We start from the raw sequence: 14,710 nt of genomic DNA on the forward strand, positions 1-14,710 counted from the left end.
CCCCAGGGGGAACAGTCAATGCTGTCTCTCTCACATCCATGCTTCTCTCCTTCTCCCTCTCTCCCCTCCTCCCTTCCTTCTACTCCCTCTGAAGAGCAATGGAAAAATATCCTTGGGCCCTGGCCAGTTTGGCTCAGTGGATAGAGCATTGGCCTGCGGACTGAAGGGTCCGGGTTCGATTCCAGTTAAGGGCACAATCCCAGGTTGCAGGCTCGATCCCCGGGTTATATCCCGCCCTTAGGTGGGGCGTGTGCGGGAGGCAACCAATCGATGTCTCTCTCTCTCTCTCACATCGATGTTTCTCTCTCTGTCTCTCCCCCTCCCTCCCACTCTGTCTAAAACTCAATGGAACAGATATCCGTGGGTGAGGATTAACAACAACAACAACAAGTGCAGAGAGGCTAGATGAGGAAACGGTCGTAGGCACCTCCTGAAAGGACCCAGGTCTGACTACCTGATCTCGCCGCCTCCTTGGAGGGTTCAGATTTTCGGGGCCCGTGGGCACGTGTCAGTGGGCTGGTGTTACGGCTGCTACTGCCTTTCCTGATGCCTTGTTGTGGAAAATGTGTAACGAGGCGTCCTGGTGGACGTATTTCAGGATTTCTAACCTTCACCACTGGCGTCCGGGGCCAGGGACCTGGTTCTCTGTGCAGCTGCTCTCCGTGGACTCATTGCCCAAGCCTTCAAAGACTCCCGTGTCACTGCCATGGAGCTCCGTGTGGGGTGTTGGGCTAACCACACCACGGCCAGTCTCGTCCCAAGTGTGCAGCTCTTAGCCACTGAGAAAGAAAACTAGCCTTTGGCTTTCTCATCTGTAAAATGGGATAATAGCGACCGTCTCTGCTTTCAGGGAAGGTTGAAGGGGAGTAAAATTGTGTTAAATCAAGAATGGAGGGGAGCCCTAGCCGGTGTGGCTCAGTGGATGGAGCGTCGGCCTGCGGACTGAAGGGTCCCTGGGTTCCATTCCAGTCGGGGGCACATGCCCAGGTTGCGGGCTCGATCCCCAGGAGGCAGCTGATCGATGATTCTCTCTCGTTATTGATAGTTCTCTCTCTCTCTCCATTCCTCTCTGAAATCAGTAAAAACATATTTTTTTTAAAAAATGAAGGGGAGTAAAATCCAATCCCAGGACGTGCTCTGTGACCAGTTAACATCCAAGAACAAGTGGCTTGGCCCCTAAGCACCAGCTCCTTTCCTGGGCCGCTCTGCACGGCAGGCGGGCGCTGACAGCTGCCCTGGGGCCAGCCCACGGCCCCGGGCTGCCATTGCCCTGGCTCCCCGGCCCCCACGAGCCACGGCAGGCGGCTGTGCAGCGAGGCAGGTGCTGGCTTCTCTGTGCATCGCTCCCAGGCCTGGCTGTAGAAATGACCGCTCCTCGGCATTTTCTCTTTCTAGGCCTTTCCAGGCCTGTCCTAGCCACCTACTTTCTTCCCCAGCTCAAGCCGTTACCCTCTCTCTGACTCACCAAAGCCCTCTCTCGCCCTGGAAGTCTGCGATCCTGCAGTACTATTACTTCCACCTTTATGTTGTTGTTGTTGTTGTTTTTAGGAGGTGTTCGTGTTGTGTTCTGTACCGGTTCGTTGTGCAAGTTGCTTGTGGGGGTGGGACAGCATCTGTTTAAGGAATGACATGAAATGTGTGAACAAGCCACGTTGAGGCTACAATTGTGAAACACATAGGACCCATAGGAATTCAAGTGGTGGGCTCTTTGTTTTTATTTTTGTGGTGTTTTTTTTTTTTTTTTGTGTGTGTGTGTGTGTGTGTGTGTGTTTTTCAAAAAAACAGGCTAGGTGTGGTAAGGATGAAAATCACCGTGTGTTGTTTTACTTGTGGGTATATAACCTCACGAGCCTACCTATAGGGGAAAAGAAAAAGGGTATGGTCGGTTTGAGACCCCAAAAATTCTTTCTTTTTTTTTTTTTGATTTCAGAGAGGAAGGGAGAGGGAGAGAGACAGAAACATCCATGATGAGAGAGAATCATGGGTCGGCTGCCTCCTGCACACCCCACACTGGGGATCGAGCCTACAACCCGGGCCTGTGCCCTGACCGGGAATCGAACCGTGACCTCCTGGTTCCTAGGTTGACGCTCAACCACTGAGCCACGCCCGCCGGGCGAGACCCCCACCATTCTTATTCCTAGCGTTTACCGAGTCCAGATAGCAGGGCACAGGGCCTCAGGGGTGAACCCTGGAGTTGGGGTAAAATAACGAGGTCCCAGACCCGCTTCAGGTTTCCAGAACGCCCTCCCCGGTGCTCTGAACAGGACCCCGTGTTGTGGGTAAATAAACGCTCGCTGGCTGAGTGGCCCGGCAGCCTGACCCCGCCCGCCGCTCCGGCCAGCAGCACGGAGAGGCGTTCTCAAGGTGTATTGTTTCCATATCCTTTTATTATTTATTCACCCCGGGGCACGGCACTGTTTTTCCATGCCGCGGGAAGGCGGGTTCGCTTACTGGACGGGGCCTCCCCTGTATTTTGGATTTATGTCCCCGTTCTGCCTTGGTTCACCGACTCGGTACTTACACTGCAGCTCACGACCCTTTGGGAAACCAAACCTTTTTATCTTTTAAAAAGCTACCCCCCCCCCTTTGTTTTTCCAACGTTTGAGCCCTTCACGGCATCGCAGCCTGGATTGCTGTGCTGGTTGAAATACTACGTTCCCAGGCGCCCGGGCGTTCGGACATACCTGGTGGGCGCCTGTGGCACCTCGCCACCGTCACCCGCACGGCGGCGGTTCCTGGGGGACGGGCTGGGGACTCTCCTTCACCACGTGGGTGCATGCGGGTGGTAAGGGAGTCCGTTCTCCGAAGGCCGTTCTACAGAGAAGCAAAATATAATTTTATTTTGTTTTTTAATATATTTTTATTGGTTTCAGAGAGGAAGGGAGAGGGAGAGAGAGAGAGAAACATCAATGAGGAGAGAGAATCACTGATCGGCTGCCTCCTGCACGCCCCACACCGGGCATCAAGCCCACAGCCCGAACCTGTGCCCTGACTGGGAATTGAACCCTGAGCCACGCCAGCTGGGCGCAAAATATAATTTTTAAAAATTACCCAAGCTTCTCTGTTGTGGCAAGAACATCAGATGGAGATCACCTGCGTGTGTTAGACAAACACCAGTTGAATGCCTCTGTGTGCTGTGTGGTTTCTAGATGCCTGAAGCGGCTTGGCAGTCCTACTGTGCGTGCTCCCTGTTCTCCTGCTCGCTCCAAAAACTGATCCAAACCTTCCCCACGCCCCATTCACCCCCATCATCACCTGCTCACCCCGCTCAGCTCCCCTGACTGCCCCCTCCCCCCGATCTTCTGATTTACCCGCCCGGAGCCCCTCCCGTGTAGCACTCACCAGAGCGGACATCAACTCTCTCCTGGGGGGTTGTCTGACTAATAGTCGTCTCCCCGGCCAGACAGGGGGTCCCACCAAGCCAGGCGCTCGCACAAGTACATCCCCAGAGTGTAGAACACGTGGGCCCCCAAGGACCAACGGAAGGAGCGGGTGGGAGAGAGGTTCCTGGGAAGCTTCCAGGCCTGGAGGGAGCTGGTCTGACCCCTTCCCGGCCCAAACGAGGAAGGAGGAGCCGGGTGGGCGGGGCCACAGGGGAGTGCCCCCTGGACCCAGATTCACCCACTTACCAGGAACACCTGCCTCTGGCCGGCTGAGGCTCCTTGGGCGGCCGTTTCTGGTTCCTTTCTCCCGTTGCTTTGCTGCTGGAGAAGGAAGTCAGCGCGTCTCTGCCTCGGGAACCGGAGGTTTGCTTTGACCTGACACGGTGCTTCTTCTCCTCCGCGTTCGGTCTCCGGGACGGTGTCTCCTCCCGGCTCCCTTCTGTCGAGCTGACACCCGCTGGAGTGACAGGGTCAAGGATGTGCATGTCTGCCACGCCCGTTTTCATACGTGTGCTCCGCGGCCACTCCCGGCTGAGTCACGCTCTGCGACAGCCGTCCCTCCATCAGGGTTGACAAATGGTGTTCTCTGGCCTCTGTTTGTATTGTTTTCTGTCTTTTTTTTTTTTTTTTAATTGCTTTCAGAGAGGAAGGGAGAGGGAGAGGGAAACATCAATGATGAGAGAGAATCACGGATCGGCTGCCTCCTGCACGCCCCTCATGGGGACCGAGCGGGCACCCTGGGCATGTGCCCCGGCCAGAAATCGAACCCTGAACTCCTGGCTCATAAGTTGACGCTCAACCCCTGCGCCCCGCCGGCCAGACTCGTTTTCTGTCTTGAGGTCCGCACGCCTGGCCTGGCCGCGTCCCCGCGTCGGTAGCTGCCGGTCCTCGCTCACCCCGGGGCGCCGGCTGCCAGGTGCTCTCCGTTTCTCCGTTTCTCCGTTCTCCGTTCCTCGTGGCACCTGGGCCGCCGCCTGCGCGCGGAGGAGCAGCCACACGTGGCGCCACGGGTGAGCGCACGCAGCGCCCGGAGGCGGTCGCCGGCGGGCCAGGCCACACGCGGCGCCCGCAGGCTTCACCCGGTCCGCTGGCCTCCTGTCCTGGCCGCAGGCCCTGGCACCCGGCACGGAGCTCCCCAGCCCGCCTGCCCTCACCCACCCCAGGCACTGCCGTAGGCCCCCCTCGCCCCCCATGACTCCCAGCCGCGCTCGCCAAACCAGAAGCCAGGCTGGCCGGCAGGGAAGGAAGGAATGCCGGCCGGCCGCTCGGTGCAGCCCCGGCCCGAGGCCACGTTGTGAAATTCGCAGAACGATTCCTCGGAGATTAGAGTTCACACACAGCGTGTCCGGCCTCGGCCTCGGCCGGCTCCGGGGCCCGCACCTCCGTGCCCGCCCTCAGCCCGGCCCGCTCGCTCGCTGGGGCTGGCTTTGCACCGGCGTCCGTGGCGACTTTAAAGGGTCTTCTCTGCACGGGGTCACGTCCTGGGTGAATACCGTCCCCACAGCCAGCTCACAGGGACTGCCCTTGTCCGCCGTCTGCTCATCGCGGCGAAGGCTCCTGGCCCACGCACCCGGGGCTCACGCAAACAGTGGGGCGCCTTTTTTCTGACCGTCCACGGACTCCAGCGGGACCAGCCCTGGGGCGTCCCCGCCAAACCGGTCCCGTGCCCGCCGGCCTCTACCTCCACACCGGCTTCCTCTCCTTCCTGTATTTTTGCACCAAACTCCTAACCCATCTCCTGATTTTCTCTTATCTACTCTCCACACGGCAGCCCGTGTTCTTTTTATTTGTATTTATTTATTTTTGAAAATTCTCTTAAACCTTTTTATTTTATTGATTTCGGAGAGAAGAAGGGAGAGGGAGAGAGAGAAACATCAATGATGAGGGAGAAAGATGGACCGGCTGCCTCCTGCACGCCCCCCACTGGGGATGGAGCCCACCACCCTGGCATGTGCCCTGACCGGGAATTGACCTCCTGGTTCATAGGTCGATGCTCAACCACTGAGCCACACTAGCCAGGCCCAGCACATCCTATCTAATAAAGAGGGAATATGCTAATTGACTGCCCCACCCTCAAAGATGGCAGCACCCACAGCCAATAAGGAGGGAATATGCTAATTGACTGCCCCATCCTCAAAGATGGCAGTGCCCACAACCACAAGATGGTGGTGCCCAGTCCCCTCAGACCCGCCGGGACGCCTGCCTCTGGAGTCCCCCAGTCCCCTCAGCCCCCCAGCCGCCCAGGGCCTCCCGAGGCTCAGGTAACCAGGGCCAGCGAGGCTTGCGCTGCCGGCAGTGGCAGCAGCAGTGGTGTGATGGGGGCGTCACCTTCCCCTGATCACCAGGTCGCCTCCCACACCTGAGGGCTCCCGGACTGTGAGAGGGGGCAGGCCGGGCTGAGGGACCCCCCCTCCTGTGCATGAATTTTCATGCACCGGGCCTCTAGTATTTTTATATTTCCCTTTTTAGACACAAAGTAGTAACCCCCGTGTGCTACTGAGCATCCCGCCTCCTTTTCATCACCTGCACATCCCGGGAGACTCCTCCCAGCTGCCCGTAGAGAGCTTCCCTCGGCCCTGCACGCTGCGTGGGGATGTCCTGGGCGTCGCAGCCCCGGGGTGGCCGCCCGGCTTACTGACGTGCCTGGGGAGGTCCTGCCGCCAGCCACACCCGTGTGGCCTCGCACTGCCTCGTCCCCTGGCACGGGCAGGTGTGCAGGTGTGTCTGCAGGGTGAGCGCTCGGCACCAGATTGCCGGTCAGTTTTGGTCGATGTGCCCGTCATCTCTGGCTGACCATCCCGCGTTCCCACCAGCGACGGGGGGTCCCCGTTTCCCTAGGACCTTTCTAGTGAAATGTGGGGTCCGATGTGGGTGTGTTAGTGAACCTGGCAGGTAAGAAATGCTCCGTGGGCGTTGTGGAGGCTTTTCTAAAAAACCCTGCAAATGGGAATGACGCGCAGGAGGTGGCCACGTGTGAGGGGTGCACTGGGACCGAGGAGCTTTGGCAGAGAGCGGGCAAAAGCAGGTTTGCAGTTAGTTCATCTGGAAAATAACGCAGTAACGAACCCACACGAACACAAGGACAGGCTCTGTCCGCGTCCTCACAACTTAACCTGCTTCCGTCCCACCCGTGTGCACGAGGCCATCACTCCAGTCTCCCCAGCACTGCCCGGTGTGCGATGGGCATTCGGGTGGTTTTGGTGAGAAAGAAGCAACACGATTCGAGTGGGTGTGTTGCCAGCACGGGGGTCTGTGTGGGGAGGGCTGCGAGGAGGGGGCGCGGGCTGTTGCGTCCAGGTGCCTCCAGGGCGGCGGGAGAGTGAGGGGCGGAGAGAGGAAGCGGGGCCGGCCAGGCTCTCGCTTGCCCACTGTGCTGAGGAGTTAGAACATCAATATTTGAACGTCTTGGGAAACCACGGGCAGAGTTTAAACAGTACGATGGCATGCTAAGATGTGTGTTTTTGGAGACTCCTCCAGCTGCCGAGGGAGGGAGGGACGGGGGAAGCTAGCTTGGGAGAGGCGAGGGAAGCAGCAGGAGGCTGGGGAAGGAAGCCTGCGGCAAGGAGACCCTGGGAGGGGACCGGGGCTGCGCTCGGACACTCACGCTCACCGTAAAGCCGGAGGTGAGGGAGGGGGAGCCGAGCCCTTGGCAGAGGGGTGGCCTCCAGCACCAGGGCCAGGCCAGTCCTGCCCCTCCTCCAGGCTGGGTCCCCACCCTCAGAGCCAGGACATGTCGTTGTCATTTGAGAAATCATTCCCGCGCTGTCAGCGTCACCCCTCTGATGTGTGCGACTCACCAGGCCGCAGTACATTTGCAAAGTAATGCGACCCTCCCCCACCATGGAATTTCAGAACTTCATCTAGAAAGAAGCCCTGCTCCCACTAGCAGTCGCCTCCCACCCCAACCCCAACCCCACCCCCACCCCGGCGGTTGGAGAGGCTCTGGGATGTCCCAGCCGCCTCTGCAGGTGGAGAAATGTGGGCCCGCGAGCCTGCGCTTTCCTCTTAAACACACACACACACACACACACACATACACACACACATACACATACACACACATACACACACACACACACACACACCCCAAACAAACAAAAAACCCACAACACTCTCTTAGGGTGAACAGGCAAGGCTTTTAAGTGCGGAGGGGCCTTATGGAAAAAATACTGATATTGTGTCCAATTTATTACCCTACAATCGAGACAGGAAATAGCGAGGCCTTGTCTCGGGCCTGGCCAGCGACCCAGGAGCCTGTGGCCTCCGGCAATCCCCACGTCTGTTTGTCTCCGCAGGCCTTTCCGCGGTGACCCGGGCCACGGTGCTGGGCGGGCAGATGTTACCGTGGTCACACTCCCTAGGCACGACTAACGTCACGGGAGGGATTTTTAAACAATATTCGTATTGATTTCAGAGAGGAAGGGAGAGGGGGAGAGAGAGAAACATCCATGATGAGAGAGCGTCATTGCCCAGCTGCCTCCTGCACGCCCCACACACTGGGGATCGAACCCACAACCTGGGCCTGGGCCCTGACGGGGAATTGAACGGCTGACCTCCTGGTTCATAGGTTGATGCTCAACCCCTGAGCCACACCGGCTGGGCCCAATAATTTTTTTATTAATGAATAAACCGGTAGAGGAACTGGCCACGGATAGAACACTCTCCACAGAGCACAGCCGTGCGAGGAGCCAGTAAACCCACCAAAAGGTGTCCGCCCTCGCGGATGACCAGAGAGATGCAGGCCCAGCTGTGGGACGGCGGAGAGGAAGGATTCCTGCCGCCGCCGAGGGAGGGGGCAGGGAAGCGTGCTCCCGGGGCCAGAGCACCCGCGGGGTCTGTGTGTTTGGAGGGTGGCCTGGCCCATTTGCTAAAATGGCGAGTGTTTCTGCCTCGGATTCCAGCAGTGACTCTGTGGCAACTTCTCCTCCGGGTGCCCCTGCGCCAGGGGCCGGCGTCCCGCCCCAGCAGAGGCCAGGCACCGCGCAGCGTCGGGGCTGCGTGCGGAGGCCGTTCCACCGGCAAGGGCGTTCCCGTGGGCTGCCACGTGAGAAAGCAAACGCAGGGCCCCCCCGGCCGCGGCCTCACCGAGAAACACATTCTCACGGGGACACCCCGGTGACAGGCCGACGTCGCAGCGAAGCCAGGGCCGTGTGCGTTCGTGCGCAGCCGTGGTTTCCCGGCATCTGAGCTTTGGCAGACTGCGATTCCGAGTGCTCCCCGGTGGTGGCGATCGGGAGGGGGGCAGCTTGCTCAAGTTACAGTTAGTAAGATGCGGACCGCTGTTCTAAGCCATGCCAATACGTTGGGGGGCAGGTCTGAGCCCAGGATGGGCCATCGTGACAGCAGCATGGCCTGGGGGCCTGGAGCCCCGGGGTCCACCCATGGACTGCATGGTTGGGGGGCAACTGACATCTCTGGGCCTCAGTCTTCCCATCTGTAAAATGGGGCAATCCCATCTTTAAGGATTTTGGGGGGGGATTTAGTGAGGTGATGGTTATTGAATGTTTGGCAGTTGGTGGACTCCACCGAGCGGTAGGTATTAGCAAAAGGAAACCTCAATCACATGCGCCATGGACGGGGCCCGGGATTGGCATGTTTTTTGGAAACATGCCAAGAGAGGACACAGAAGGCTGCTCTCCCGCCCTCTGTCCCTCCGTCCGGCTGCCCAGCGCCCTCCTGCCCGGCCCTGGCCTGGCCTCCACGCTCTGTGCGGCCAACACGTCCCGCGCCTGCAGCCACAGAAGCCCGAGTCCTCCATTTGGAGGTCAATGACCTGGTCCCCGCTCTTTGCACCCCCCCCCCCAATGGCCTGGAGCCTGGGAGCCAGGAGAGAGGGCCCGAGGCAGAGGCCTGGACCGTCAGAACGGACAGACTGTGATCCTGGTTTGGCGAGGTTTCCGGCTGAGATCCGAACGGCTCCGCCTCCAGAGCGGACACTCGGCTCCTACAGCTCGGTGCCCGGTTGGTTCTCTTCACCCGCATCCGAGTCCCGCCCAGCGGGGTCCTCCGCAGCTGGCCCCTAAGAGAACGGAGGCTCGGAGGGACGAGGTGGATGCGGCCCAGTCCTTAGCTGGCGGCAGGCAGGGCCTGGCCAGGGAGTCCTCCTGCCCTGACGCTGTCTGAGCCCGGGGACTTCGGAGACTCCTGAAGTTCCCGTTCCGCGTGACACAGGCGATGCCGACGGCTCTGGAGAAGAGCCGGGGCAGGAAGAGCCGCTCGCACGGCGGCACCCACACGTTCTGTGTACACTTTCCACGCAGCGTGACAACACACGCTCGCTCCGCCACAGCAGGGGCTGCACCCGCCTGGGCTGCCGGGCGATGGCCCAGCTGCAGGCACCGTCCCTTCCGCTGACAACCCTACTGTGGGGCCTCCGCTGTCACAGCAGCCGCGCAGGGGGTCCCGGCGGGGCCAGGAAGGGGGTCCCAGCAGGGCCAGGAAGGGGGTCCCGGCGGGGCCAGGAAGGGGGTCACAGCAGGGCCGTGCAGGAGGTCGCAGCAGGGCCGCACGGGGGTCCCGGCGGGGCCAGGAAGGGCATCTTCTTATGCTGCACGCCCTTCCTCTTGGTCCCGTTTCCTCGCGCTCCTTCCCCGGAGGTGGAAATACGGGTTCGGGGCCACAGCGTGCGCGGCCTCCTCCCGCCTGTGGCCAGGTTAGTCCCCACAGGGCGCGGTGTCCGGCTCTAAGCGGCCCTTGTTCTGTCCCCACAGCCTCATAAAGAGAATGGCCCAGAGCGTGGTGGAGGTCATGGAGGACGCCAAGGGCAAGGTCCAGGAGAACCTCCTGGCCAACGGAGGTAGGTGGCTCGGCGCTGTCATCGCGTGCTTCCGGGCTCCCGACTGAAACGATACGGCCTCCTCCCCCCCTCCCCCCTCCCCCCACCACAGCCCGGGTGACAGGCCGTCTTCTCCATTCGGAAGTCAATGACCTGGTCCGTGTAATCCCCACAACAATCCTTCCCGATGGGATTGCCCCATTTTACAGATGGGAAGACTGAGGCCCAGAGACCTCAGTTGCCCCCCAACCAGCCCTGTTCGCCCCGCTGTTAGCTCAACAACCCGGCGTTTGGAAGACATGCTCCTTGGCCAGTTTAGTCCCCTGTGGCATGTTTTTACCCTGCGGCTGAACTCCTCCATGAAATGTGAAGTGGAAATGTGTACGGCGAGGTCTAGTGGCTGCTGGGCCCCGCCCGCCGTCTCCATCAGCCTCACCCTCTCCCGCATGGAAGGTCCCATCCTGCCCACAGCCCCCCACCCTTTATCCCTTTCCCGAAACGAGGCTGAGGGTGCCTTCAGGGGCGAAGGAACGCCTCACCCCGAAATCTTAAGTTGCGCCCAGGAAGTAGAGCGTTAGACCCCAGATGCTCTGGGCCTGGAACTCGAGCGCCCCTGACTGGAGACGGTAGCGCTAACGCGGTGGTGAAGTGTCTTCGGCGGCTCAAGCCCGCGCCTCGATGCGTAGTCCCCCTCCCGGCAACCTCAGAAAGCTTCCATCTGCTTGTGCCCATCTGCTTGTGCCCATCTGCTTGTGCCCGTCGGCGAGCGGAGACGCCCGGGGCTGTGTGCGTGAACGCGGTGGAATGATGGCCCTTCTCCCGTTGCAGGTCTGAAGGAAAAGATGAAATGTTTAAAGAGTAGGTGGCGTGTTGTTGCTGTGTGCGTGTTCCGTGTGGTGCCTGCCCCGCATGTCCCCGGGGAGGCGGGCTCCCCGGCTGGTGGTGGGGTGCGGTGACCAGGGACGACGGGATTCCCGAGTGGCCCCCTCGCACTTGGTCACTGCAGCCACACGACCCAGCGAGCAACCGTGCCCCCCTCCCCGCCGCCCAGCAGCTCTGCGTGCCGCCTGCATTGGGGGCGCGTGGACTCGGGGTCCCAGGTGCACATCTGCACCTTGGCTTTGCAGTCCGCTTCCTGTCGGGCGGCTGTCCTCCTGCTCTCGGGGCTGGCTGGTCCGTGGCCCCTGGCGGCTTCCACGCCAGGCTTAGCTCTGTGGGGCCTCGATGGGCAAGGACCCTGCTTCTCTCGAGCCTCCTGGGGTGCCCTGGGCCCACGCAGGCCTTTCCTGGTTCCCGCATTCGAAGGGGCCATGGGCTTTGGGGTTTCTCCCACCTGCGTGCACGGTGGAAGGAAGCCAGCAAACCCTTGGGCACCAGCTCACATCCGCGCAGATGCGAGTCCCCGGTGCCTTCCTGGCCGTCTGCTCGTCACACGTGGGTTTCTCGCTGATGCTAATAAAAAGGCGACTTTGTTGAAAAGATCAGCGGGTCTCCTTTCCCCGCGGGTAACGGGCAGGGCCCTGGACGGAGGAGCGACGTAGGGAGAGCGCCGCTGCTCCCCGCAAACCCAGGTCTTAGGGCGCGGGTGCGAGCTCGGTCAGACCGCGATCCACGTGCTCGCCCTCCGTCAGCGCTCCTCCTCCCCGCCAGGCCCGACGGCACCGCTCCGGGGACCCGCCTCGCTCCTCGGTGCACAGCTCGGGGGCCCTGGTGGGGAGCCGCTCGCTCGTGCGCCGACGCGGGTTTCTGTCCTTCCAGTTGACTTAACGTCCTTTGTGACCCACTTTGAGTGGGACATGGCCAAGTACCCCGCGAAGCAGCCGCTGCCGAGCCTGGTGGACACCCTGGCGAAGGTGAGGGGGCTCCCGCAGGGACGCTCGCGCTTCTGTGACGGGGACAGCGGGCCCTCCACGGCATCTGGGCCCCGGCTGGGGTCCTCATCCCCCCTGCCTCCCGCTAGCCCCGACGCCTGGGACAGCCCTGGGGGTCCTGCCCTCGTCGGAGGTGCCCGTGACAATGGGCGCCCGCTGGCGCGGCCCCGGGGTGCTGCCGTGTTGGTCAGCGGCGGCCTCCGGCTTCTGCCACAAAGAGAGCACCTGGGACCCTGGGCGTCTGGCTGCCGTGCTGACCGTGTGTGTCCCTCGGGGGTGTCCCCTCCCCCTCCGCCACCCCGGGAGCCTCCCAGGCAGCCCCGACGGCCGCCGCGTGGCCGGGGAGTGTCCGCCGCCCAGGAACAGGCCGCCTGTTTTCTCCGCGGAGTGGCAGAGCCCGGGGCGGGCGAAGGAGGTGGCCGCTGGGACCCGCCCCGTCCCGGGTGCGGCATCTCCTCACGCCCGGCTGCCCGGCTGCTGCGGGCCTGTGTCTGGGAAGGGGGTGGGGCCAGAAGGCAGGGACCTGGGTGCGGCTCCATGGGCATCACCTGCGTCAGAGGTCCCAGCCCCGCCGGACGGTCAGACAATCGGGCAGTGATTCCGGGGCCCTGGAGGAGGGGCGGCCCCAGGAGGCCGGCGGGGACCCGGCGGGTGGGGTGCTGTTTCCTCAAGGGCACCAGGAGCGATGGGTGGCACGTTTGCCAAGTTTGGCCGACTCTTCCAACGATTCTGCTTTTCTGAGCAGCAACTGGCGCAGATCGAGACGGACCTGAAGGCCCGCACGGCCGCCTACAGCGCCCTGAAGGCCACGCTGGACAGCCTGAACCAGAAGGCCCAGTGAGTGCCGCGTCCGCACCGCGCACGGGCCCGCCTGCGGGCAGATCCCGGGTGACGGGCTGTGTCTGTGAGAGAGTGAGACAGACAGACAGACAGAGAGGCCTCTGACTCGGGAGCTGGCTGGGAGGGGGTGCTGGGAGCAGACGCCCCTCCTGCCTGTGCCCTCGGCCACCCGCTGTGGGCTTCTCAGAGCCCCCGGGGCGCCCCAGGAGTCTTGCTTGAGAGCCTTCACGCGGGAAGCACTGCGTGCTGGTGAACGCGTTAGCTGACACTGCGGCCTGCGTGCACGCAGCCAGGCGGTCGGTAGCCGTTTGCGGGGCAGTGGCCTCGATCCGGGTGCTAAAAATACCCTGACCTCGATGCCGACCCGGTTCCACGCGGCAGAGAGCTATTTCAGGTGAGTGTCCCCGGCGGCCGGGCCCGCGGGGCGTGCGAAGGGAAACGGAGCTCTCGCCGGGCCGGCCGCGCCCAGGACGCCGGGCAGCTGGGAGGGCTGGCCGCCGAGCGGACCCCGGAGCAGCTTCAGCGGCCGCCACCGGCTCCTCCCAGCGGCAGCGGCTCGCACAGGGCAGCGCAGTGACAGGCCCTGCCAGCCACACAGTGCTGGCCTCCCAGACGCGGAGCTGGGGGTGCCCTGAGCCCCCCCATACACACCCTTAGCCTCCCCCACATGCCCCTCGTGTCCCCGCCCGTGTGTGTGCCGTGGGTGCTCGGTGCGTGCTGCCTCCACAGGCCTTTCTGCTGACCACACCCCCTCTGTCCCACGGGGGTTCAGGGCGAACCTCTTCACGCGGACACTGAGCGACATCGTGAGCAAAGACGACTTTGTGCTGGACTCCGAGTACCTGGTCACCCTCCTGGTCATCGTCCCCACGTAAGTGGGCGGGGAGGTGGGCCGTGGGCGCCTCAGCCTGAGTAAGTGATCGCGGGAGGACACTGGCCCCGCCAGAGGCCCACCCCCCACGGCCGGGGCGCAGGCCTGAAGGAAGCCGTAGGGTGACCAGGCTTGCCGGGTAATCGCAGAGGCCGCAGCAGCCAGTCCTTGAGCACCTACTATGCGCCAGGTGTCAGACAGGCTCACTTCACCCCGCAAGCCAGGAGCAGCGGTGGTCAGCTTCTTGCCCCGGGCCAGGCAGAGCCCGGGCAGAAACCCGGAGCTTAGGGCCTCACGGGGAGGCCGGCCCAGGATCGGGCTGGGCAGGGGGTTCCCCGAGCCCCTGCAGGGCCCAGTCCTGCTCGCCTCGGTCCCTCGGGAAAAGGGGTGTGCAGCTTCCTAAACACTCGGGACACCCCGCAGCCTTTTCCGCGGAAATCACTGAACGACTGTGTTCTCGCAGACAAAACTACGTACAATGGCAGAAGACCTACGAGTCCCTCTCGGACATGGTGGTCCCTCGGTCAACCAAGTAAGTGAGATGCCGGCTTCACCCGGGGGTCCCCGGGAAGCATGTGTGGGCGCCCTGGGGCACCCAACCACCCAACGCGTGTGCCCATCGAGAGCCCCTCCACCTGCAGCTCCTTTGGGGCCATGCACCAGCCACGTGCCGGACTCCCTCCATCTTTGGGGACTTTGCTTCCCTGCCCCCTCCTCCGGGAAGCCCTCCCTGGCTGCCCTCCTTCACTGCACTCCGCTCTGCCTTGTCAGCCGGGTGTGGCCTCTTCCCCACCGGAGGGCCGGGCCAGGGCCGGGCCGTGGGGGCCACAGAGTGGGGGAGGGGCGGAGGACAGTCTCAGCGCGTGGGTCCGAGCTGCTGTGGGCAGTGGGGGCTGGGTGACTTACAGGAGAAGGGGTGGAAGAACATATTCATACCGAGAATGCCAGCCCCGAGTGGGGAGCCAGCGAT

At 62.3% G+C, this 14,710-nt stretch overlaps 1 protein-coding gene across 7 annotated transcripts in view; it reads left to right on the plus strand.

The window, feature by feature from the left end:
* ATP6V1C2 (ATPase H+ transporting V1 subunit C2) overlaps positions 1-14,710 on the plus strand; it is a 29,443-nt gene that overhangs the window by 6,223 nt on the left and 8,510 nt on the right. For 5 of the 7 annotated variants that reach the window (XM_054727866.1, XM_054727865.1, XM_028140386.2 and 2 more), the window contains exons 4-9: positions 10,094-10,179; positions 10,987-11,016; positions 11,917-12,011; positions 12,775-12,866; positions 13,642-13,740; positions 14,204-14,272. In XM_054727866.1, coding sequence (XP_054583841.1) covers positions 10,094-10,179; positions 10,987-11,016; positions 11,917-12,011; positions 12,775-12,866; positions 13,642-13,740; positions 14,204-14,272 — 471 coding nt within the window. The remainder of the gene's footprint in view (positions 1-10,093; positions 10,180-10,986; positions 11,017-11,916; positions 12,012-12,774; positions 12,867-13,641; positions 13,741-14,203; positions 14,273-14,710) is intronic. The other 2 variants (XM_008162415.3, XM_008162416.3) reach the window with 1 other exon arrangement.

The sequence above is a fragment of the Eptesicus fuscus genome, chromosome 16 (assembly GCF_027574615.1).
Source record: "Eptesicus fuscus isolate TK198812 chromosome 16, DD_ASM_mEF_20220401, whole genome shotgun sequence".
Classification (NCBI taxonomy): Eukaryota; Metazoa; Chordata; class Mammalia; order Chiroptera; family Vespertilionidae; genus Eptesicus; species Eptesicus fuscus.